This window comes from Oncorhynchus nerka, linkage group LG2, assembly GCF_034236695.1.
Source record: "Oncorhynchus nerka isolate Pitt River linkage group LG2, Oner_Uvic_2.0, whole genome shotgun sequence".
In the NCBI taxonomy this organism is placed as follows: domain Eukaryota; kingdom Metazoa; phylum Chordata; class Actinopteri; order Salmoniformes; family Salmonidae; genus Oncorhynchus; species Oncorhynchus nerka.
The window spans coordinates 66,031,083-66,056,555 of record NC_088397.1 but is presented as its reverse complement, the minus strand read 5'-3'; the positions used below and the strand labels follow the sequence as shown (position 1 = coordinate 66,056,555).

Genomic DNA, 25,473 nt, shown 5'->3' with positions numbered 1-25,473 from the left:
CGGCTCTGGCGGATCCTGGCGGCTCTGGAGGATCCTGGCGGCTCTGGCGGATCCTGGCTGACTGGCAGCTCTGGCGGATCCTGGCTGACTGGCGGATCCTGGCGGCTCTGGCGGATCCTGGCGGATCCTGGCGGCTCTGGCGGATCCTGGCAGACAGGGGGCTCTGGCGGATCCTGGCAGACTGGCGGCTCCTGGCTGACTGGCGGCTCCTGGCTGACTGGCGGCTCTGGCGGATCCTGGCTGACTGACGGCTCTGGCGGATCCTGGCTGACTGGCGGCTTTGGCAGATCCTGGCTGACTGGCGGCTCTGATGGATCCTGGCAGACTGGCGGCTCTGGCGGATCCTGGCGGCTCTGGCGGCTCTGGCGGATCCTGGCAGACTGGCGGCTCTGGCGGATCCTGGCGGCTCTGGCGGATCCTGGCAGACTGGCGGATCCTGGCGGATCCTGGCAGACAGGGGGCTCTGGCGGATCCTGGCAGACTGGCGGCTCCTGGCTGACTGGCGGCTCCTGGCTGACTGGCGGCTCTGGCGGATCCTGGCTGACTGACGGCTCTGGCGGATCCTGGCTGACTGGCGGCTCTGGCAGATCCTGGCTGACTGGTGGCTCTGGCGGATCCTGGCGGCTGGTGATCCTGGCGGCTCTGGCGGATCCTGGCGGCTCTGGAGGATCCTGGCGGCTCTGGCGGATCCTGGCTGACTGGCAGCTCTGGCGGATCCTGGCTGACTGGCGGATCCTGGCGGCTCTGGCGGATCCTGGCGGATCCTGGCGGCTCTGGCGGATCCTGGCAGACAGGGGGCTCTGGCGGATCCTGGCAGACTGGCGGCTCCTGGCTGACTGGCGGCTCCTGGCTGACTGGCGGCTCTGGCGGATCCTGGCTGACTGACGGCTCTGGCGGATCCTGGCTGACTGGCGGCTTTGGCAGATCCTGGCTGACTGGCGGCTCTGATGGATCCTGGCAGACTGGCGGCTCTGGCGGATCCTGGCGGCTCTGGCGGCTCTGGCGGATCCTGGCAGACTGGCGGCTCTGGCGGATCCTGGCGGCTCTGGCGGATCCTGGCAGACTGGCGGCTCTGGCGGATCCTGGCGGCTCTGGCGGATCCTGGCTGACTGGCGGATCCTGACTGACTGGCGGATCCTGGCGGCTCTGGCGGATCCTGGCAGCTCTGGCGGATCCTGGCAGACTGGCGGCTCTGGCGGATCCTGGCAGACTGGCGGCTCTGACGGATCCTGGCAGACTGGCGGCTCCTGGCTGACTGGCGGCTCCTGGCTGACTGGCGGCTCTGGACAGACGGGAGACTCTGGCGGCTCTGGACAGACGGGAGACTCTGGCGGCTCTGGACAGACGAGGCGTACTGTAGGCCTGGTGTGTGGTGCCGGCGCTGGTGGTACTGGCCCGAGGACACGCACTTCAGGGCGAGAGCGGCGTGCTCGTTTCTCCAACTCCATTCTCCTATAACCCTCCTCGCACTGCTCCAGCGAATCCAAGGCGGGCTCCGGCACTCTCCCTGGGTCGACCGCCCACCTGTCTATCTCTTCCCAAGTCGTATAGTCCAGATTCTGCTCCCAAATCCAATAATCCTGACATCGCTGCTGCTCCTGTCGCTGCCTGTCACCATGCCGCTCGGTCCTGTTGTGGTGGGTGATTCTGTCACGGCTTTCTTCCTGGGAAGGAGAGGCGGACCAAAACGCAGCGTGGTTATCGCTCATAGTTCTTTAATAAGAAAACTCAAACATGAACAAACTAGAAAACAATAACCGTGAAAACCGTAACAGTCCTAACTGGTGCATAAAACACAAAGACAGGAAACAATCACGCACAAAATACCCAAAGAATATGGCTGCCTAAATATGGTTCCCAATCAGAGACAACGAAAAACACCTGCCTCTGATTGAGAACCAATCTAGGCAACCATAGACTTACCTAGACACCTAAACTGACCACATCCCCATAAATCTACAAAAAACCCTATACAAGACAAAACACATAAATCACCCATGTCACACCCTGGCCTAACCAAAATAATAAAGATGGCGTAGCAGTAAGTTGTCCTGTCGTGTCGTGTCCCTTGTATATATCGTTTCTTTTTCGTTTTTTACATATTTTTCTTCGCATATCTCTTTAAAAACATTTTGCTAAACCTAGCTTCCAAATACTCCCCTGCAACCCGCCTCACCCAATGTAGCTATTTTTCCTAAAGTATTTATATTTACTTCGGAACCGGAACCCCTCAACTGAAGCTAGCCAGCTAACCACCAGCCATGCTAGCGGTCTTCAGCTAACCGGTCATCAGCTAACCTTTAGCCCGGAAAGCTCTCGCCAGTTCGAACAACGCGCCTCTAACCAGAGCATAACGGACCTATTTATTTTTCATCCCCGGATTCCCACCGCAAACGGAACATTTTTCAGCTGGATCTTCACAACTAGCTATCTAGCTAAACCGCAACCCCGGATGATTACTCCTGGCTAGCATTTCCACCCACTTAGCTTGAAGCTAGCCCGGCCAGAACACCTGTGCTACCACCGTAGCATACTCCTGGGCTACAATACCCGGGCCCACGACCGGTCTATCGATGTCACCGCATGAAGAGGAATAAACAGACTCACCCCATCGCGACGTCCCCCAAAGGCTAACTCTCTAGCCCTCGCTATCTCCCTGCTTGCTAATTTGGTCTGCTAACTGCTGGCTTGTCTAGCTCCGGTCCGCTAACTGCTACCTTGTTTAGCCCGGGCCTACAAACTGTTAGCTTGTTAGCACAGGCCTGCTAACCGTCTGAATCGCCGCGTCCCAAACACTCACTGGACCCATATTTACTTTCTATCTCTTTTTGATTTTTAATTTGTTTATACCTTCCGGAAACCTGCCTCACCCAATGTGATACGGAATCGCTATTATTTTTAATTTTTTAGAACACACTCAAGAACCTCCAGAAGCTAACCAGCTAATTAGCTACAAGCTATTTAGTCATTGTTAGTTTCTTTTTAACCTGGATAACACTCGCCAGTCCAGCTTCCCTGCCCCATCCACCGCTGCCCCCTGGACACTGATCTCTTGGCTACATAGCTGATGCACGCTGGACTGTCCATTAATCACGGTACCCCATTCTGCTTGTTTGTTTTATCTGTTGGCCCCGTTGCCTAGTCAACGCCATTTTACCTGCTGTTGTTGTGCTAGCTGATTAGCTGTTGTTGTCTCACCTACTGTTTTAGCTAGCTTTCCCAATTCAACACCTGTGATTACTGTATGCCTCGCTGTATGTCTCTCTCAAATGTCAATATGCCTTGTATACTGTTGTTCAGGTTAGTTATCATTGTTTTAGTTCACAATGGAGCCCCTAGTTCCACTCTTCATACCCCTGATAACTCCTTTGTCCCACCTCCCACACATGCGGTGACCTCACCCATTACAACCAGCATGTCCAGAGATACAACCTCTCTCATCATCACCCAGTGCCTGGGCTTACCTCCGCTGTACCCACACCCCACCATACCCCTGTCTGCGCATTATGCCCTGAATATATTCTACCATGCCCAGAAACCTGCTCCCCTTATTCTCTGTCCCCAACGCTCTAGGCGACCAGTTTTGATAGCCTTTAGCCGCACCCTCATACTACTCCTCTGTTCCGCGGGTGATGTGGAGGTAAACCCAGGCCCTCCATGTCCCCAGGCACCCTCATTTGTTGACTTCTGTGATCGAAAAAGCCTTGGTTTCATGCATGTCAACATCAGAAGCCTCCTCCCTAAGTTTGTTTTACTCACTGCTTTAGCACACTCTGCTAACCCTGATGTCCTTGCCGTGTCTGAATCCTGGCTCAGGAAGGCCACCAAAAATTCAGTGATTTCCATACCCAACTATAACATCTTCCGTCAAGATAGAACTGCCAAAGGGGGAGGAGTTGCAGTCTACTGCAGAGATAGCCTGCAAAGTAATGTCATACTTTCCAGGTCCATACCCAAACAGTTCGAACTACTAATTTTGAAAATTACTCTCTCCAGAAATAAGTCTCTCACTGTTGCCGCCTGCTACCGACCCCCCTCAGCTCCCAGCTGTGCCCTGGACACCATTTGTGAATTGATCGCCCCCCATCTAGCTTCAGAGTTTGTTCTGTTAGGTGACCTAAACTGGGATATGCTTAACACCCCGGCAGTCCTACAATCCAAGCTAGATGCCCTCAATCTCACACAAATCATCAAGGAACCCACCAGGTACAACCCTAACTCTGTAAACAAGGGCACCCTCATAGACGTCATCCTGACCAACTGGCCCTCCAAATACACCTCCGCTGTCTTCAACCAGGATCTCAGCGATCACTGCCTCATTGCCTGTATCCGCTACGGAGCCGCAGTCAAACGACCACCCCTCATCACTGTCAAACGCTCCCTAAAACACTTCTGTGAGCAGGCCTTTCTAATCGACCTGGCCCGGGTATCCTGGAAGGACATTGACCTCATCCCGTCAGTTGAGGATGCCTGGTCATTCTTTAAAAGTAACTTCCTCACCATTTTAGATAAGCATGCTCCGTTCAAAAAATGCAGACCTAAGAACAGATATAGCCCTTGGTTCACTCCAGACCTGACTGCCCTCGACCAGCACAAAAACATCCTGTGGCGGAATGCAATAGCATCGAATAGTCCCCGCGATATGCAACTGTTCAGGGAAGTCAGGAACCAATACATGCAGTCAGTCAGGAAAGCTAAGGCCAGATTCTTCAGGCAGAAGTTTGCATCCTGTAGCTCCAACTCCAAAAAGTTCTGGGACACTGTGAAGTCCATGGAGAACAAGAGCACCTCCTCCCAGCTGCCCACTGCACTGAGGCTAGGTAACACGGTCACCACCGATAAATCCATGATTATCGAAAACTTCAATAAGCACTTCTCAACGGCTGGCCATGCCTTCCGCCTGGCTACTCCAACCTCGGCCAACAGCTCCGCCCCCCCGCAGCTCCTCGCCCGAGCCTCTCCAGGTTCTCCTTTACCCAAATCCAGATAGCAGATGTTCTGAAAGAGCTGCAAAACCTGGACCCGTACAAATCAGCTGGGCTTGACAATCTGGACCCTCTATTTCTGAAACAATCCGCCGCCATTGTCGCAACCCCTATTACCAGCCTGTTCAACCTCTCTTTCATATCGTCTGAGATCCCCAAGGATTGGAAAGCTGCCGCAGTCATCCCCCTCTTCCAAGGGGGAGACACCCTGGACCCAAACTGTTACAGACCTATATCCATCCTGCCCTGCCTATCTAAGGTCTTCGAAAGCCAAGTCAACAAACAGGTCACTGACCATCTCGAATCCCACCGTACCTTCTCCGCTGTGCAATCTGGTTTCCGAGCCGGTCACGGGTGCACCTCAGCCACACTCAAGGTACTAAACGATATCATAACCGCCATCAATAAAAGACAGTACTGTGCAGCCGTCTTCATCGACCTTGCCAAGGCTTTCGACTCTGTCAATCACCATATTCTTATCGGCAGACTCAGTAGCCTTGGTTTTTCGGATGACTGCCTTGCCTGGTTCACCAATTACTTTGCAGACAGAGTTCAGTGTGTCAAATCGGAGGGCATGCTGTCCGGTCCTCTGGCAGTCTCTATGGGGGTGCCACAGGGTTCAATTCTCGGGCCGACTCTTTTCTCTGTATATATCAATGATGTTGCTCTTGCTGCGGGCGATTCCCTGATTCACCTCTACGCAGACGACACCATTCTATATACTTTCGGCCCGTCATTGGACACTGTGCTATCTAACCTCCAAACGAGCTTCAATGCCATACAACACTCCTTCCGTGGCCTCCAACTGCTCTTAAACGCTAGTAAAACCAAATGAATGCTTTTCAACCGATCGCTGCCTGCACCCGCATGCCCGACTAGCATCACCACCCTGGATGGTTCCGACCTTGAATATGTGGACATCTATAAGTACCTAGGTGTCTGGCTAGACTGCAAACTCTCCTTCCAGACTCATATCAAACATCTCCAATCGAAAATCAAATCAAGAGTCGGCTTTCTATTCCGCAACAAAGCCTCCTTCAGTCACGCCGCCAAGCTTACCCTAGTAAAACTGACTATCCTACCGATCCTCGACTTCGGCGATGTCATCTACAAAATGGCTTCCAACACTCTACTCAGCAAACTGGATGCAGTCTATCATAGTGCCATCCGTTTTGTCACTAAAGCACCTTATACCACCCACCACTGCGACTTGTATGCTCTAGTCGGCTGGCCCTCGCTACATATTCGTCGCCAGACCCACTGGCTCCAGGTCATCTACAAGTCCATGCTAGGTAAAGCTCCGCCTTATCTCAGTTCACTGGTCACGATGGCAACACCCATCCGTAGCACGCGCTCCAGCAGGTGTATCTCACTGATCATCCCTAAAGCCAACACATCATTTGGCCGCCTTTCGTTCCAGTACTCTGCTGCCTGTGACTGGAACGAATTGCAAAAATCGATGAAGTTGGAGACTTTTATCTCCCTCACTAACTTCAAACATCAGCTATCTGAGCAGCTAACCGATCGCTGCAGCTGTACATAGTCCATTGGTAAATAGCCAACCCATTTTCACCTACCTCATCCCCATACTGTTTTTATTTATTTACTTTTCTGCTCTTTTGCACACCAATATCTCTACCTGTACATGACCATCTGATCATTTATCACTCCAGTGTTAATCTGCAAAATTGTAATTATTCGCCTACCTCCTCATGCCTTTTGCACACATTGTATATAGACTACCCCTTTTTTTCTACTGTGTTATTGACTTGTTAATTGTTTACTCCATGTGTAACTCTGTGTTGTCTGCTCACACTGCTATGCTTTATCTTGGCCAGGTCGCAGTTGCAAATGAGAACTTGTTCTCAACTAGCCTACCTGGTTAAATAAAGGTGAAATAAAATATAAAATAAATAAATAACTAAGGCCAGGGCGTGACAGTGTATGTAAACTTCCGACTTCAACTGTACATGTACATATTGTCGCGCCCTGACCTTAGAGAACCTTTTTATTTCTCTATTTGGTGAGGTCAGTGTGTGATGTGGGGTGGGCATTCTATGTTTTGTATTTCTTTGGTTTTGGCCTCGTGTGGTTCCCAATCAGAGGCAGCTGTCTATCGTTGTCTCTGATTGGGAATCATACTTAGGTAGCCTGTTTTCCCCACCTATGTTGTGGGATCTTGTTTTTTGTTAGCTCTGTGAAGCTGGCAGAACGGGACATTCGTTATTTCTGTTTTTGTTTGGTGTTCTAAGTATTAAAGATCATGAACACTTACCACGCTGCACCTTGGTCTACTTCTTCAGACGATCGTCACACATATTACCTCAATTAGCTTGGCTAACCGGTCCCCGCACATGACTCTGTACCAGTACCACCTGTATATAGCCTCACTACTGTTATTTTTACTGTTTTTTGGGGGGGTTGGGGGGTGTTCTTTCTCTACTTATCTATTGTTTACCTAATACCTATTTTTTTCCTTAAATTGCATTGTTGGTTAGGGCTTGTAAATAAGCATTTCACTGTAAGGTTGTATTCGGCGCACGTGACAAATAAACTTTGATTTGATTAAGAATAATGGTGGAAAATGTAAGCAGAGTGAGCTGTACGTTGGATCGAATACAGGAGAAATTATGAATCTGTTAAAGATGATTTTGTGATGGAGTGACATTTTTGGAAAAAGTGGATAGTTATCTTTTGGCTGATCCATGTGTGGTTTCAGGGTTAGTGAAAACAGAGTTGGGTGTTGTGGAATCGGTGAAGGTAACCAGAAATGGTCTTGTGATAATTGTTTGTGTTTCTGCTGGTCAGAGGGAGCAGGCAGTCCGCGTCAAGCGAATGGGGACAAGTGATGTAAATTGTTATGATTTCAAGAAAAGGGCACCATTGAAAGGAGTGATTACTGGGGTAGTGGTGAATGTGAAAGTTGACCAACTGAAAGGGAAGGTTCCTGGTATTTGTGATGCTCGTAGTTTGGTCCTATGCAGACAGGGTGGCGTGAATGGTGAAACAGAAAAGTCGTTGTCTGTTATTTTTAGTTTTTTGCTGAATACATTACGTTGTTACAGGTGTCAAGCTTATGGGCTTGTGGCAGCTGTGTGTAGGAGGGAGATTCCTAGGTGTGAGAAGTGTGCAGAAGGGCATGAGACAAAGGAATGTGTAGCATTGGGGAAATAAGCTGTATGTGTTTATTGTAGTGGTGCCCATGTGGCTGGGGATCAGAAATGTCCGGTGTGAGAGAAGCAGGTCGAGGTTTCCAGGGTTAGAGTAGTGCAAAAGTTGTTGTGTCCTGAGGTTGTGAAGAAAGTAGAGGAAGATGGGTCAAGGTGGAGGGGTCCTGAGAGGAGTGGTGTGAGTAGGAGATCTCTACCAGTACAGAGGAATAGGCCAACAAGTGATATGTTTCAGTAAGATTGGATGTTTTTGTTGCATTTATAGCAATGGTTATCAACTGTACTGTAGAGATGGAATGTAAGTTGCAGAAAATTGAGGTTGTGGTGGCAGCTGCAGAGAAGTATTTAGGTGTACGAGACTTGACATTAGAAGAGTTACAGAGTGTGTTGAGTGATGGTGTCAGATCCTTTCAGGCTGTAGGACTTGATATATTTAAATAGTGGAGTATGGTGGTGTGTGTTTAATGAGCGTAAGGTTAGATGTTAGGGTATTTGTTGATTAAAAAAAAAAAAAAAATTAAATTATTATTTTTTAAGCAAAGTATAAGGGAGTTATACTCTAGTCGAGTACGTTGCGGTAATTAAACATTTATTGGATGCCGTTAACCATTGAAAAAGCGTTAGTTCCGGTCTACTTAACTGGGTGTGACACCAATGCAATAGTAGCTAGGTCTGGTATTATTTAGTTCATTGAACCAGGGAAGAAAACGATTGTGTGTCTCGCTTCCTCTTCCGTCTCTGTTGGAGCGCTTGTGTCAAATATTTTTTATAACTAAACCAAGATAGACCACTGCTTGTCGTTTCCAATAGGAACAAATGAGTCACAGTGGGCAGAACAAGCAAGGATGGGGGCAGAGCCAAGCATGCATTAGCGATATCCATTTGCGCGTTCTAGTATATAGTGCGCTTGTGCAATAACTCCATTAGCCTTTGCACTCCTAAACAGCGCGATTTCTACGTTTGCAAGGGGTAAGGTCTAGAAAACTTACCCCACCCTGTTCATAACCGATTTTGGGAACAGAAAACCGCATTAAGATCAAATGTTTATTCGCTGAGAAAATGTGCAGAATGTCGACCAAAATCCACCTCGTTCCCTCTTCTTCCGCTGCGCGCCATTAGGCTTCTTCTCGCTACCAGATTTGGTCGTGAGTGGAAACGCCAACCGGATGCTTCACATTTATACATCCAGTGAAATATCTGTTTCATTGTTCTATCTTTGCTTGTGTAGTGTTGACGTGTCTCTAACGCGCTTTCTTTCTCAGCTGTAGAGCATTTCGCCGGTAGTCAGAACGAAAACTGGAGAGACCTATTGACACATAAGGACCACACACTCAAAGATCGTAACGCTTGGGAAATCATCATGGGCAGTGAGTATCCCCCAGACTAAAGTAGTTAGCTAAAGTAAAGGACGATTTCACATAATCGGGGAACTTTTGATGAATCCGATGCAGGCTATGTCATTTTTCAATGATTGGATGTAAGGCCATGTTCATTGTAGCTAGAGCTAACTGTTAGCTAGCTGGATGACAAGTGGTCTTTGTTTCGCGCATATTTTAACTCCTGTCTTCAACAGCAATGCCTGCAAGAAAATGGCTAGTTTTGTCAGTTGTCAAGAAACGGAAGTTTAAAAGAGTTAGCTAGTTAGCCAGCTAACGCGTTAGCTATCAGTGTCACTTGCTAACTAACGTTAGCTAGCTTGCTAACGTTAGCTGTACAGATGTTAACTACTTTTTATTATGCCCAGTCAGCTAACGTTACATTGATATCATATCAACCAGTGTTACATGGTAATTGATATATCGGAGTATGATAGCTGCATGCTAGTTAACATGTAACGTTATCTAGATAGTATAGCTAACGTTAGCTATATTGGATGCAGACCGACACATCCAGATTAGTGATGACGACGCTTAGCTAACAGCCGGTGTTTGACACAGGTTTAAATATCTCGTATCATAAGCAGTACATGTTTACTGAAACACATTTGCTGATATGCTAAATGTTTTACATTGGATTAACAATTGTGTATAGAAAGATCTGTTTTCATAGTGAATTCGCTTAGTTTATAGCCAAAGATCTAACCCGCTATGCATGTACCGCTATGCCACGTCCCCCTATACATTGTTAGGTGGCCTTGATTTATGTTTATTATGGCGAGTCTATTGAATAACATCCCTCCTTTTGTCTGTTTTCAGTCAAATTCCTGGAGGTAATAAAGCCGTTCTGCGCAGTATTACCTGAAATCCAGAAACCTGAAAGAAAGGTACAGTATTTTACTTTATGAAGACAAGTATGTTTTACTTTCAACTGTATACACCTCCTGCTGTCATTGTTGCTTCCATGTCTCACTGTAATTGCATTGTTCAACAGATCCAGTTCAGAGAGAAGGTACTATGGACAGCCATCACTCTCTTCATTTTCCTTGTCTGCTGCCAGGTAAATATCTGATGTATTGTTCACACACACTTTTTTCTAGCATTTTAATCGAGTAGAATAAAAACTCACTTCTGAACGTCTGTCACCTATCCTCCAGATTCCCCTTTTTGGCATCATGTCCTCAGACTCTGCAGATCCCTTCTACTGGATGAGAGTCATTCTGGCCTCCAACAGAGGTGGGTTGTCACTTTTGCAATGTAGAGACAACAAGTGAATAAATTAATGTCTCTGTGAATTGATACATCAATCAAGAGACATGGCAATGAATGAGTCAATTAGTAACTGTGTGAATTGATAGTGTTGAGTGAATGATGAATTGATCAATAGGAGTGATCATTTTATCTCTGACTTGAGTGGGTAGTTGGTATTATTTCTGATTGAATGGCTGAACAACTCTATGGCTCTGCTCTCCTGTTAACCTACCCTGGGTCTCTCCTGTCCATCCAGGTACCCTGATGGAGCTGGGAATCTCTCCCATAGTCACCTCCGGCCTAATCATGCAGCTCCTGGCCGGAGCTAAGATCATTGAGGTGGGAGACACCCCCAAAGACAGGGCCCTCTTCAACGGCGCACAGAAATGTAAGACCACAAGCCACACTTCTTGTTCCTAGTTTGACCTAATTCTGTCAAGTTTAAGCATTACTGTGAATGAGGCCATATAATTTCTAACCCATTGCTATCTCCTACAGTGTTTGGTATGATCATCACCATTGGTCAGGCCATCGTGTATGTGATGACTGGAATGTACGGAGACCCCTCCGATATGGGCGCTGGGATCTGTCTGCTCATCATCATCCAGGTGAGCCCTCCTCTCCACCCCTCTGTCATTCTTATCCCCCCTCAGATTCAGGCCTTGGTCCAATACTCCTTCCTTGCTACCTTTTCAGAGGTTATCACTATGAATCTGTAAGTGATTGGATAATTTAAAGTGAGGTTCACATCCACAAAAGGTACAGTGGGGCAAAAAAGTATTTAGTCAGCCACCAATTGTGCAAGTTCTCCCACTTAAAAAGATGAGAGGTCTGTAATTTTCATCATAGGTACACTTCAACTATGAGAGACAAAATGAGAGAAAAAATACAGAAAATCACATTAGAGGATTTTTTGATGAATTTGTTTGCAAATTATGGTGGAAAATAAGTATTTGGTCACCTACAAACAAGCAAGATGTCTGGCTCTCACAGACCTGTAACTTCTTCTTTAAGAGGCTACTCTGTCCTCCACTCGTTACCTGTGTTAATGGCACCTGTTTGAACTTGTTATCAGTATAAAAGACACCTGCCCACAACCTCAAACAGTCACACTCTAAACTCCACTATGGCCAAGACCAAATATCTGTCAAAGGACACCAGAAGCAAAATTGTAGACCTGCACCAGGCTGGGAAGACTGAATCTGCAATAGGTAAGCAGCTTGGTTTGAAGAAATCAACTGGGAGCAATTATTAGGAAATGGAAGACATACAAGACCACTGATAATCTCCCTCGATCTGGGGCTCCACGCAAGATCTCACCCCGTGGGGTCAAAATGATCACAAGAACGGTGAGCAAAAATCCCAGAACCACACGGGGGAACCTAGTGAATGACCTGCAGAGAGCTGGGACCAAAGTAACAACGCCTACCATCAGTAACACGCTACGCCGCCAGGGACTCAAATCCTGCAGTGCCAGATGTGTCCCCCTGCTTAAGCCAGTACATGTCCAGGCCCGTCTGAAGTTTGCTAGAGATCATTTGGATGATCCAGAAGAAGATTGGGAGAATGTCAGATGAAACCAACATATAACTTTTTGGTAAAAACTCAACTCGTTGTGTTTGGAGGACAAAGAATGCTGAGTTGCATCCAAAGAACACCATACCTACTGTGAAGCATGGGGGTGGAAACATCATGCTTTGGGGCTGTTTTTCTGCAAAGGGACCAGGACGACTGATCCGTGTGAATGAATGGGGCCATGTATCGTGAGATTTTGAGTGAAAACCTCCTTCCATCAGCAAGGGCATTGAAGTTGAAACGTGGCTGGGTCTTTCAGCATGACAATGATCCCAAACACACCGCCCGGGCAACGAAGGAGTGGCTTCGTAAGAAGCATTTCAAGGTCCTGGAGTGGCCTAGCCAGTCTCCAGATCTCAACCCCATATAATTTTTTGGAGGGAGTTGAAAGTCCGTGTTGCCCAGCAACAGCCCCAAAACATCACTGCTCTAGAGGAGATCTGCATGGAGGAATGGGCCAAAATACCAGCAACAGTGTGTGAAAACCTTGTGAAGACTTAGAGAAAACGTTTGACCTCTGTCATTGCCAACAAAGGGTATATAACAAAGTATTGAGAAACTTTTGTTATTGACCAAATACTTATTTTCCACCATAATTTGCAAATATATTCATTAAAAATCCTACAATGTGATTTTTCTGGATTTTTTTCCCTCATTTTGTCTGTCATAGTTGAAGTGTACCTATGAAAATTACAGGCCTCGTCTTATTAAGTGGGAGAACTTGCACAGTTGGTGGCTGACTAAATACTGTTTTGCCGCACTGTCTATTTAAAGGAAGTAAAACAGGGCTCCAGTGTGAGTGGTTTGTCTCAGTCTCTAACCCACCTGTCTCCCCCTCTAGCTGTTTGTGGCAGGTCTAATCGTGCTGCTACTGGATGAGCTGCTGCAGAAGGGCTATGGTCTGGGCTCTGGTATCTCCCTGTTCATTGCCACCAACATCTGTGAGACAATTGTCTGGAAGGCCTTCAGCCCCACCACTGTCAACACTGGCAGAGGTAAGACACCAGAGCAGACAGCTGTGGGAGAAGGACAGCACGTCTCACGGGCTAAACTGAGACATTGAAACTGATGTGCCCTGTTTTGGTGTACATTTAGGACAGGCTTACTAATTTCCACTATCAGAGATAATACCTGGTTATATGCAAGTGGTAATTTCACAAGACCAACTATGGCTCCTATAGATTGACTTGGCCTTGAGAAGAACCCCAGGGGTCAAGGTTAGTTTAGGTGGTCTCTAGGTGTGAGGCTGATGTTTTAGTCTCTTGTGTTTAGGTACAGAGTTTGAGGGAGCCATCATTGCCCTCTTCCACCTCCTGGCCACGCGAACAGACAAAGTGCGCGCCCTGAGAGAGGCCTTCTACCGCCAGAACCTGCCAAATCTTTTGAACCTCCTCGCCACCGTTTTCGTCTTTGGTGTAGTCATATACTTCCAGGTCAGTAACTGTCTTTCTTCCTTTAAACCTGTTAAAGAACACATTTGTTATTGTCAGAAAACAACACAATGCATACATTTTTTTTTTAACCTTTTTTATTAATGACCATTTAGACACTATATATTTATGATGTGGGTATGTTCTACCCTCTCTTACAATGTCTCTCTTCCACCCGTCTCTCTACAGGGCTTCAGGGTGGACCTGCCCATCAAGTCTGCCCGTTACCGTGGCCAGTACAACACTTATCCCATCAAGCTCTTCTACACCTCCAACATTCCCATCATCCTCCAGTCTGCCCTCGTGTCCAACCTGTACGTCATCTCTCAGATGCTCTCCACTCGCTTCAGTGGCAACTTCCTAGTTAACCTGCTGGGCACCTGGTCTGTAAGTACACACCATTTTAAACCATTTCTCTGAACTACCATGTCCGAACTCTAAACTCAAGGTTTGTCACATTAACAGCCCCACAGTACCCTGAACTTAAGTCACTGTTACTAGCTGGCTACCATCCGGCATTCATCCCTGCACCTTAGAGACTGCTGCCCTATGTACATAGTCATTGAACACTTGTCACTTTAATAATGTTTAAATACTGTTTTACACACTTCATGTGTGTATACACTGTATTTTATAGTCAAGACTCATCGTATATAACTACTGTTGTACACACCTTTCTCTATACTGTCCATAATGTCTATACATACAGTATATATTTATATTCCGGACTCTGACATTGCTCATTCTAATATTCCTGAATTCCTTTTTATTTTGGGGATTTGCGTGTATTGTTAGGTATTACTGCACTGTTGGAGCTAGGAACATACACCTGTGATAATGTGTACACGACCAATCAAATCTGATTTGAACATATCGCGCATCACAGAATGTATAAGTTGACCAGACTTGTGTGTTTGTAGGACACATCGTCAGGCGGTCCAGCTCGTGCCTACCCAGTGGGTGGGCTCTGTTACTACTTCTCTCCCCCGGAGTCGTTTGGCTCGGTCCTAGACGACCCCATCCACGCTGCCATCTACATCTGCTTCATGCTGGGATCCTGTGCCTTTTTCTCCAAGACCTGGATCGAGGTGTCTGGCTCTTCTGCCAAAGATGTAAGTCCTTCTACCATATGTCCTATACATTTGTTGGACTATGTAATCATAAATTCATAATTTTGATGTAGGAATCTCCTAAAATGTCTACGGCATTTCAGGATGGCATGTTTCAGAGGACCTGTACATGTAATGTAATCCATGAGTGTGTGTTTGCTCTCCCAGGTGGCTAAGCAGCTAAAGGAGCAGCAGATGGTGATGAGGGGACACAGAGAGACCTCTATGGTTCATGAACTCAACAGGTAAACTATCTTAGTCAAAACTCTAACCTTTTAGCCATAACAATCCATGTCTTAATTTAACAGGGTTTAATATTACACTTTTCCAAACATGCTTAGTTCAGGTAATGATTGGTGCACTACTACTTGAGTTTGCCTTCTGTATCAAGCTGAAATCTTGCCTCTGCGCTTTCTAGGTACATCCCCACAGCGGCGGCCTTTGGTGGTCTCTGTATCGGCGGTCTATCTGTCATGGCGGACTTCCTGGGTGCTATTGGCTCTGGCACGGGTATCCTGCTGGCCGTCACCATCATTTACCAGTACTTTGAGATATTCGTCAAGGAGCAGAGTGAAGTGGGCAGCATGGGAGCCCTGCTCTTCTAGTCTGACACCTGGCTGCAACACCTGTGACGAAGCAACCGTCTTAATGGACATGGACATGCCCCAGATCAGACCAAGTCCTACAAAACTCTTATTATTCACATTATTTTATGTCCATTTACATTTTTTTTAATCTGCACAATGAATCTGTTCTCTCTTGTGTCATTTTCCGGATGCTTTATGGCATCTCCCCTGACATGGCCTACAGGAGGTTCAGCCCAAACAGAATTGTGTGTGTAGTGAAGTGGTGGGACTGACTACATCCTAACATTCACAACACTCTGATCAACCGCTCTAACAGTTTGCCTGAGACTGGTTAGCCTCAGGGTCATCTGAAGTGTTTCATATCTATTAAAATGGTCTGATCCACAAGCGTTTATGAGGGGGGCGGGGGTGTTGTCCCTTTTCAGACTGCGACAACGGCTCTGTAGTATACAAGCATGTATACTGCACTGGGATGAGGGAAGTCCCTCTTACTGGGCTGACGTCATACAACCAACACAGTATACATAGGAACGCTTTGGTTTTCTGCTTAAATTCCATCACCTCAATTACCTGGAGGATATAGGCATGAATGTAGAGTGTACCTTCACAACTGGGCTCTTTAGTATGTTTATTTTTGAGTGGCCATCAGATTTTGACCTGATGGCCACTCATTTCACTGATTGAGTAGCAAGGGAAGGTTTGGTAAAGACTCTGAATATAACCATGTTTGTCCGCCAGACATGTGACTGTTTAAAGCCACGCTCCAATAATACTGTAGGATCAGAAAGTTGAGCGTAGGGCTCTTAGAATGTGGTGCAGCTTTGTCAAGTGTTTACTTTTTATGAAAGTGTGCATTGGAAGAGTTATCAAGTGAACCACTCATAGGTCCTCTGTTGAAACTGGGCTGAAGGGAGGTGGTGTACGTTTAGGGAGATGTAATCGTACTTATATGCCACATTCATACCTTTTTGCCCATTTTGTTGGGTGAGGAAAGATTTTTTTTTGTTGTCTGCTTTGAGCATGACTGTATTAAACACTTTCACACCGTGAATTTTGGTTCTGTATATATACCAAGCATTGAATTCATCTACAGTGTAAAATAACAGGGTTTTTTTTATATGTAAAAATGCTGTTCTGAACAAATGTATTCTGGGAAGAAAAAGAAAAAAAATTCTCAATAAAAACTCATTTGGGGAAAGTTTTTGTTTTTTCTTTGAGTGAAGACTAGAGATTTTCTTCTCTGTTGAAAGTTTCAGTGTTTCTAGCCATTCTGTACCTTTCAGCTCATGTTGCTGGCCTAATGTACATTTTGTCACGTCCTATTTAATATGCACTTGGGGGGGATCACAGCCGCATCACATTACATCTTCTGACAAATTATTTCATATTTAATCTAATCATATAAGTCCACAACAGATGTGAATCTGATCACTGGGAAATATACACACTCCGAGATAGTTATGTTCTACTGTCCTTAGTTATATCACAAATTAGAAATTAATTTGACATGATTGTTCTTTAAGTACCCATGGACCCTTCCAACTGTTTGGATTACAGAAATATTGTTTAATTATTAAACTTTTTGGTGTTACCGTACTGCAACATCTCTCTGTTAAAGGGATTTAACTTACATTTCTGAAAGAGTGTAAGAGAGAGTTTTCCTCCAGGTATTTCCGACCGTCATAAAACTGGTGGGGGGGGGAATCTGGCGCCTATGATCCTCACCTAAAAGGGCAAGTCATGACAATAGCCATCACTAGCCAGCTTCTAACCGGTTACTCAACCCTGCACCTTAGAGGCTGCTGCCCTGTATACATAGACATGGAATCACTAGTCACTTTAATAATGTGTATGTACTGTTTTACTCATTTCATTTTTACCTTTATCTAACTAGGCAAGTCAGTTAAGAACACATTCTTATTTACAATGACGGCCTACCCCAGCCAAACACAGACGACGCAATTGTGCACCACCCTATGGGACACCCAATCATGGCTGGATGTGATACAGCCTGGAATAAAACCAGGGACTGTTGTGACACCTCTTGCACTGAGATGCAGTGCCTTAAACTGTTGCGCCACTCGAATGTATATACTGTATTCTACTGTATTTTAGTCAATAGCACTCCGACATTGCCTGTCCCAATATTTATATATTTCTTAATTCCTTTCTTTTACTATTAGATGTGTGTATTGTTGTGAATTACATTACAGCAATAACATCTGCTAAATATATGTGACCAAATAAAATGAGATTTGATACTCTGTTCTCCATATTGGGATGCAGCTACCCCCTTCTCAAACAGTGTGACAGTTCACTACGAATTACATCAGGAACTAAGAGGGGCAGATAAAAGGGGTCCTTCGTTCTTACGTCAAATATTTTTTTAACTAAGCCATGATAGACCACAAATCAAATCAAATCAAATTTTATTTGTCACATACACATGGTTAGCAGATGTTAATGCGAGTGTAGCGAAATGCTTGTGCTTCTAGTTCCGACAATGCAGTGATAACCAACAAGTAATCTAACTAACAATTCCAAAACTACTGTCTTATACACAGTGTAAGGGGATAAGGAATATGTACATAAGGATATATGAATGAGTGATGGTACAGAGCAGCATACAGTAGATGGTATCGAGTACAGTATATACATATGAGATGAGTATGTAGACAAAGTAAACAAAGTGGCATAGTTAAAGTGACTAGTGACATAAGAATGCAGTCGATGATCTAGAGTACAGTATATACATATGCATATGAGATGAATAGTGTAGGGTAAGTAACATTATATAAGGTAGCATTGTTTAAAGTGGCTAGTGATATATTTACATCATTTCCCATCAATTCCCATTTTTAAAGTGGCTGGAGTTGGGTCAGTGTCAATGACAGTGTGTTGGCAGCAGCCACTCAATGTTAGTGATTGCTGTTTAACAGTCTGATGGCCTTGAGATAGAAGCTGTTTTTCAGTCTCTCGGTCCCAGCTTTGATGCACCTGTACTGACCTCGCCTTCTGGATGATAGCGGGGTGAACAGGCAGTGGTTTGGGTGGTTGATGTCCTTGATGATCTTTATGGCCTTCCTGTAACATCGGGTGGTGTAGGTGTCCTGGAGGGCAGGTAGTTTGCCCCGGTGATGCGTTGTGCAGACCTCACTACCCTCTGGAGAGCCTTACGGTTGAGGGCGGAGCAGTTGCCGTACCAGGCGGTGATACAGCCCGCCAGGATGCTCTCGATTGTGCATCTGTAGAAGTTTGTGAGTGCTTTTGGTGACAAGCCGAATTTCTTCAGCCTCCTGAGGTTGAAGAGGCGCTGCTGCGCCTTCTTCACGACGCTGTCAGTGTGAGTGGACCAATTCAGTTTGTCTGTGATGTGTATGCCGAGGAACTTAAAACTTGCTACCCTCTCCACTACTGATCCATCGATGTGGATAGGGGGTGTTCCCTCTGCTGTTTCCTGAAGTCCACAATCATCTCCTTAGTTTTGTTGACGTTGAGTGTGAGGTTATTTTCCTGACACCACACTCCGAGGGCCCTCACCTCCTCCCTGTAGGCCGTCTCGTCGTTGTTGGTAATCAAGCCTACCACTGTTGTGTCGTCCGCAAACTTGATGATTGAGTTGGAGGCGTGCATGGCCACGCAGTCGTGGGTGAACAGGGAGTACAGGAGAGGGCTCAGAACGCACCCTTGTGGGGCCCCCGTGTTGAGGATCAGCGGGGAGGAGATGTTGTTGCCTACCCTCACCACCTGTGGGCGGCCCGTCAGGAAGTCCAGTACCCAGTTGCACAGGGCGGGGTCGAGACCCAGGGTCTCGAGCTTGATGACGAGCTTGGAGGGTACTATGGTATTGAATGCCGAGCTGTAGTCGATGAACAGCATTCTCACATAGGTATTCCTCTTGTCCAGGTGGGTTAGGGCAGTGTGCAGTGTGGTTGAGATTGCATCGTCTGTGGACCTATTTGGGCGGTAAGCAAATTGGAGTGGGTCTAGGGTGTCAGGTAGGGTGGAGGTGATATGGTCCTTGACTAGTCTCTCAAAGCACTTCATGATGACGGAAGTGAGTGCTACGGGGCGGTAGTCGTTTAGCTCAGTTACCTTAGCTTTCTTGGGAACAGGAACAATGGTGGCCCTCTTGAAGCATGTGGGAACAGCAGACTGGTATAGGGATTGATTGAATATGTCCGTAAACACACCGGCCAGCTGGTCTGCGCATGCTCTGAGGGCGCGGCTGGGGATGCCGTCTGGGCCTGCAGCCTTGCGAGGGTTAACACGTTTAAATGTCTTACTCACCTCGGCTGCAGTGAAGGAGAGACTGCATGTTTTCGTTGCAGGCCGTGTCAGTGGCACTGTATTGTCCTCAAAGCGGGCAAAAAGTGATTTAGTCTGCCTGGGAGCAAGACATCCTGGTCCGTGACTGGGCTGGGTTTCTTCTTGTAGTCCGTGATTGACTGTAGACCCTGCCACATGCCTCTTGTGTCTGAGCCATTGAATTGAGATTCCACTTTGTCTCTGTACTGACGCTTAGCTTGTTTAATAGCCTTGCGGAGGGAATAGCTGCATTGTTTATATTCGGACATATTACCAGACACCTTGCCCTGATTAAAAGCAGTGGTTCGCGCTTTCAGTTTCACGCGAATGCTGCCATCAATCCACGGTTTCTGGTTTGGGAATGTTTTTATCGTTGCTATGGGAACGACATCTTCGACGCACGTTCTAATGAACTCGCACACCGAATCAGCGTATTCGTCAATATTTCCATCTGACGCAATACGAAACATGTCCCAGTCCACGTGATGGAAGCAGTCTTGGAGTGTGGAGTCAGCTTGGTCTGACCAGCGTTGGACAGACCTCAGCGTGGGAGCCTCTTGTTTAAGTTTCTGCCTGTAGGCAGGGATCAGCAAAATGGAGTCAGCCTGACGTTTCCAATGAAAGCAAATTCATCATAGTGGAGCAAGCAAGGAGGTGGGCAGACAAGAGCCGACAGAGCCAAGCACGAGCTAAAAATATGATTTTTGCGCATTCTAGCATATATTTGCATATTTCCGTTAGGGAACGCCTACTTAATGAAGTGCGCATGTGCACTAATTCAATTCGCCCTCGCACTCCTAAATAACTCAGTTTAAAAAAAACTTTGGCAAAGGGTAAAGTCTACTAAACTTAGTCCACTCTGTTAGTAACATATTATAGTTTTGGAAACAGAAATGTATTGAGATCAAAAGTTTAATCGATGAGAAAAGGAGCAGAGTGGATCTTCTTCCACTACCGGCAACTGGGCTTCCTCTCATCACCATATTTGGTATTGAGTGGAAACGCCAAACCAGATGCTTCGTATTTTGGCTTATTGTTCTATCTGTGACAGTACAAGATAGGTAGAAACTGCTTCTCCAATAGAAATCCCGATCACCCTTGTAGGTGATGTCATGGTGACATTGGCTAGCTGAGCTCGAGAGGATGTTAGTAACGTCATCTTGCGCCGAACTGTGCATGTCATCAAATCATTTGATGTAAAAGTTGTTTTTTACAGAAATTAAAACGTGCCAGTTTGTCACTCACTTTATTACTGGAGTAATAACATGTTCAACTACATAAGACAATGGCTCGAATCTAGGTTGTGCCTTTAGATTTCGAGAAAATGAACTACTAAAGAATATTTTTTCACTTCTGTCATTGTCTTCTCAAACCCTGCCTCGTCTGCTTGGGTTCCCGGAAGTTTCGCGATTTCGCGCCTCTGGGTTGAGAAACTCTGTGCTGACGTCATCAAATGCACCAATACAAAAACGGTGTACTGTAACTCTTTTCTTAACCTTAACCGAAATCTCCTAACCTGCTGTAAAAATGATCCTAACCTGCTACGAAAAAAAGTCACTTCAGGTCGTAGCTGTACTCCCTCTAGTCAGAACAATATAAAGGAGCTATAAAGCAGGAGAGGCTGCTGAGAGGAGGACGGCTCATAATAATGGCTGGAAAGGAGCAAATTGAATGGCAATTCACCATGTGTTTAATGTATTCCACTGATTCCGCTCCAGCCATTACCACAAGCCTGTTTGCCCCAATTAAGTTGCCCACAAATCTTGTGTGTTAGCCACCTAGTTGTGAAACTTATCTCCAGGAAACTCGGAACCACATTGACACCTTGAACAGCACAGCTAGATACCACATCGAAGAAATGTCCTGGTCAAGTAGGAAGGGAGCCTAACGTTTACTTTACATATAGCCCAAAGCGCAGCAGATGACGATATTGAGTTCATTTTACAGTCCAAATGACTTGTATGCAGCCGGCAAAACAGTCATATACCCTCTGGACCGGTTGGAAACCTAAAACATTCTCCACTCAGGCTGCAAAGGCTTCGATTTCCTCAACTTAATTTAATGGCAAAAATATGCATACTTTCTTTATGAAACACCATTTACACCACCATGCTTGGAAGTTGGTGCCTCTCCTTGTTCGGGCGGCGGTCGTCTTCACCGGCTTTCTAGCTGCCACCGATCCACGTTTCTTTTTTCCATTTGTTTTGTCTTGTGTACACACCTGGTTCCCATTACGTTATTATTATTTGTTAGTTAGGTTTGTGTAAGTCATTTGTGTTAGGGTTTGTTATCCCTGCGTGAATTATTTTGGCTGATTTATTTTTCAGAGTAAAGTATGTTATTTTACTCAGTTCTGTGTCCTGCGCTTGACTCCTTCCTCACCTCTGCACAACTGACATATGACACACCTCCAATAAAATCACTCAGCCGATCTATAAATATACAATCACTGTAAAAACACCCTATATTGTGTACTTACATGAAATGGTATATATAGTTAGTGTGTGTAATGTAGAAAAAGTATTATTGTCCATCAATAATGAGAAACCACCTGGCATTGACAACTTAGATGGAACGCTACTGAGGATGGTGGTGGACTATATTGCCACTCCTATTTCTCATCAATTTTATTTGAGTCTGGAGAAAAATGTTTGTCCTCAGACCTGGAGGGAAGCCAAAGTCATTCCACTATAAACACTCTGCTGGTTTTAACAACCAACCAATCAGCTTGCTGCCAACTCTTAGCAAACTTTGTAAAAAAAAATAGTGTTTGACCAGATAAATGCTATTTCTCTAAATAAATGAACAACAGACTTTCAGCATGCTTATAGAGAGGGGAACTCAACATGTACTGCATCGACACATGATTATTGGTTCAAATAATGAAGGTTATGGGCGCTGTACTGTTAGCTTTCAGTGCAGCCTTTATTATTGGTCATAAGTTTTTTTCAAAAACAGGTTATGGCTTTTCAGCTCTGTCAAAACGTGGATTTAAAGCTATCTACTGTGTCTAATAGAACACAGGTTTTCTTTAATGGAAGCTTCTCTAATGATAAACATGCCGCATGGCAGCTCTCTTGGCCCTCTACTCATTTGTATTTTTACCAATGACCTGCCACTGGCATTAAACAAAGCGTGTGTATCTATGTATGCTAATGATTCATTCCTATACGTGTCAGCAACCACAGCTAGTGAAATCACTGCAACCCTAAACAGAGTTGTAATCAGTTTTAGAATGGGTGGCTAGTAATAAACTAGTCCTAAACATTTAAAACTAAGAACATTGCATTTGGTACAAATCATTCCCTAAGTTCTAGACCTCAGCTGAATCTGGTAATGAATAATGTGGCTGTTGAGCGAGACTAAATTACTTGGTGTCGCCTTGGATTGTAAACTGTCATGGTCAAAACAGGGCAGCAGCTACTCTTCCTGGGGTCCAAACACACCAAAGCACCCACTTTACATATACAACAAAATATAAATCAGTTGAACTATGTTTGTACTGAATGAGCTAAAGATAAAACAGTACATCACATAACATCCCTACACCACCACATATCCACAACACAAAAGGTTCCATACCACCATACAACAATACCCCAATTTGTGCATATTGATTCAATGGTTGTGAAGATGGGCAGAGGTCTGTCTGTCATAAAAATATGCTCTGCTTTTTTGACACCACACTCCACAAATCAAGTCATGCAGGGTCTAGTTTGATCTTATCTTGATTATTGCTCAGTCATATGGTCAGGTGCTGCAAAGAAAGACCTAGAAAAATGACAGCTGGCCCAGAACAGAGTGGTACATCTTTCTCTTCACTGTTATCAGAGGGCTAATATCAATACTATGCATGCCAGTCTCTCTTGGCTAAAAGTAGAGGAGCATCTGACTGCATCACTTCTTGTTTTTAGAAGAAACATTCATGTGTTGAAAATTCCAAATTGATTGCAAGGTCAATTTACACACAGCACTGACACCCACACTTACCCCACCAGACATGCCACCAGGTGTCTTTTCACAGTCCCCAAATCCAGAAGAAATTCAAGAAAACTTAAAAGTATTATATAGAGCCATGATTGCATGGACCAGCAAACCTGGTTTTAAAAAAACAAAACAGATAAAGCAACACCTCACCGCACAATGCCTGTCCCCTATTTGACTTAGGTATTTTGTGTGTATGTACTGATATGTAGGCTATGTAGGGGAGAATATAATATCTATATAATGCTATGTTTTAAATGTATGTAGTTCGGTCCTTGAGCTATTCTTGTCTCTTAATGTTCTGTATTATTTAATGTTTTGTGTGGATCCCAGGAAGAGTAGCTGCTGCGATCAAAATAGCTAATGAGGATCCTAATAAAACACCAAATACCAAATGTAACAACACAGTGTGGTCAAAGACTTATTAACTTAGTTGTAGTCATGATCTGGTTACCTATAAGTACAAAAATTGTTAGGTTTTGGGGTTATTACATATTTATTAACTTATTTCCAGATATCTTCTAAACTATCCACAATGTACCATTTCTCAACATCATATGTAGGATCTACTCAGTGCTATCTCAGTAGCTAGCTCAAGCTGACTAATGTTAGCCACACCTCATGCACTTCACAGACATTGTGCTGTGTTATCTAGTGGGAACCCGTTAGCACGGTAGGCTCTGGTGCCTTCTTGACATGGGCTCAAAATGAAAGAGAAATTCATACCTGCTTCTCTAATTGTGTAGTACCTCGTCTGTTCTCCTTTTAGTTTTGTAAATTGTTCAGCATGTTCTCTGTGAAGTAGGCTTCGGGAGTTTTGTAACTTTTTCCACCTTGGCTTAGTGCTAGAGCACTAGCTGACTGACATCTGGAATCTATATATATATATTTTTTTCTTCAGGATTTTCCTGACTCTCTACCGCGCCGTTGAAGCACCACCTCCCCCTCGCTTTGGTTGCTAACTCAGCCTGCACTCTTTTAAAAGTTTTAACATCAGATGGGCCCCAGCCATCAATCTGTAAGTATCTGCTCTCTCTTTGTTTATGTTTTAGTTGTGTATCATTAATTGGGTTCTAGCTGGTCTCCAGTAGTTGGGCTCTAGCTTGACAACCATAACCATGGTGGTTGACTAGGCTGGTTAAGCTAATAGCTAGGTGGCTAAATAGCCAATGTTAGCTTGCTTGCTAGCTTGCTGGCTAAGATGACTGCATAAAGCTAACATTCTTCGATAACTGGTTAGATGGCATTATGTTTTTCCAAAACGTTGGTTTATTTTAATGTAGCTGCAAACTAAGTGTTGATAGCAACTGTCTGACTCATTCAGTGATAACGTAACGTTAACAGTCTGGTAGGGCTAACATTAGCAAGCTAGTAGGGCTAACGTTAGGAGGCTAGTTGGCTGGCAATCTTGCAAGTTGATTTGAATGTTTTCGTGAGAAGACAGATTTTTGGGATGTCTCATGGTCTGACAAACACTGCTGTAGCTTGGCCACCATCCACTGCAGATGCGGAAGGCTGACATATGCTGATGCGGTGGATTGAGACACAGACCATGTAAAAAAACATGATATCTCTAGCTTAAACAGACAGAATTTGATGGGGATTTCTTTATTATGTTACTTAGATTGACTAACGGGTGGACTTTTAAGGATTACAACACAATCTATATTTGAACTCCATACAACTGGCCTTGAGTTC

At 45.3% G+C, this 25,473-nt stretch overlaps 1 protein-coding gene across 2 annotated transcripts; it reads left to right on the top strand.

The window, feature by feature from the left end:
* The first annotated feature begins 9,036 nt into the window (after nt 1–9,036).
* On the top strand, nt 9,037–16,681 carry LOC115140062 (protein transport protein Sec61 subunit alpha-like). Of its 2 annotated transcripts, XM_029678126.2 has the most exons (13): nt 9,037–9,300; nt 9,418–9,522; nt 10,351–10,418; nt 10,526–10,591; nt 10,689–10,767; nt 11,039–11,170; nt 11,281–11,390; nt 13,199–13,352; nt 13,630–13,790; nt 13,977–14,174; nt 14,708–14,899; nt 15,065–15,141; nt 15,315–16,681. In XM_029678126.2, exons 2-13 carry the CDS (start codon nt 9,516–9,518, stop codon nt 15,499–15,501), a joined length of 1,431 nt encoding a protein of 476 aa, XP_029533986.1. In that variant the 5' UTR covers nt 9,037–9,300; nt 9,418–9,515; the 3' UTR covers nt 15,502–16,681. The 2 variants fall into 2 exon arrangements, with proteins under 2 accessions (XP_029533986.1, XP_029533977.1); XM_029678117.2 differs by lacking the exon at nt 9,037–9,300 and having other exon boundaries at nt 9,351–9,522.
* Nucleotides 16,682–25,473: the final 8,792 nt, after the last annotated feature.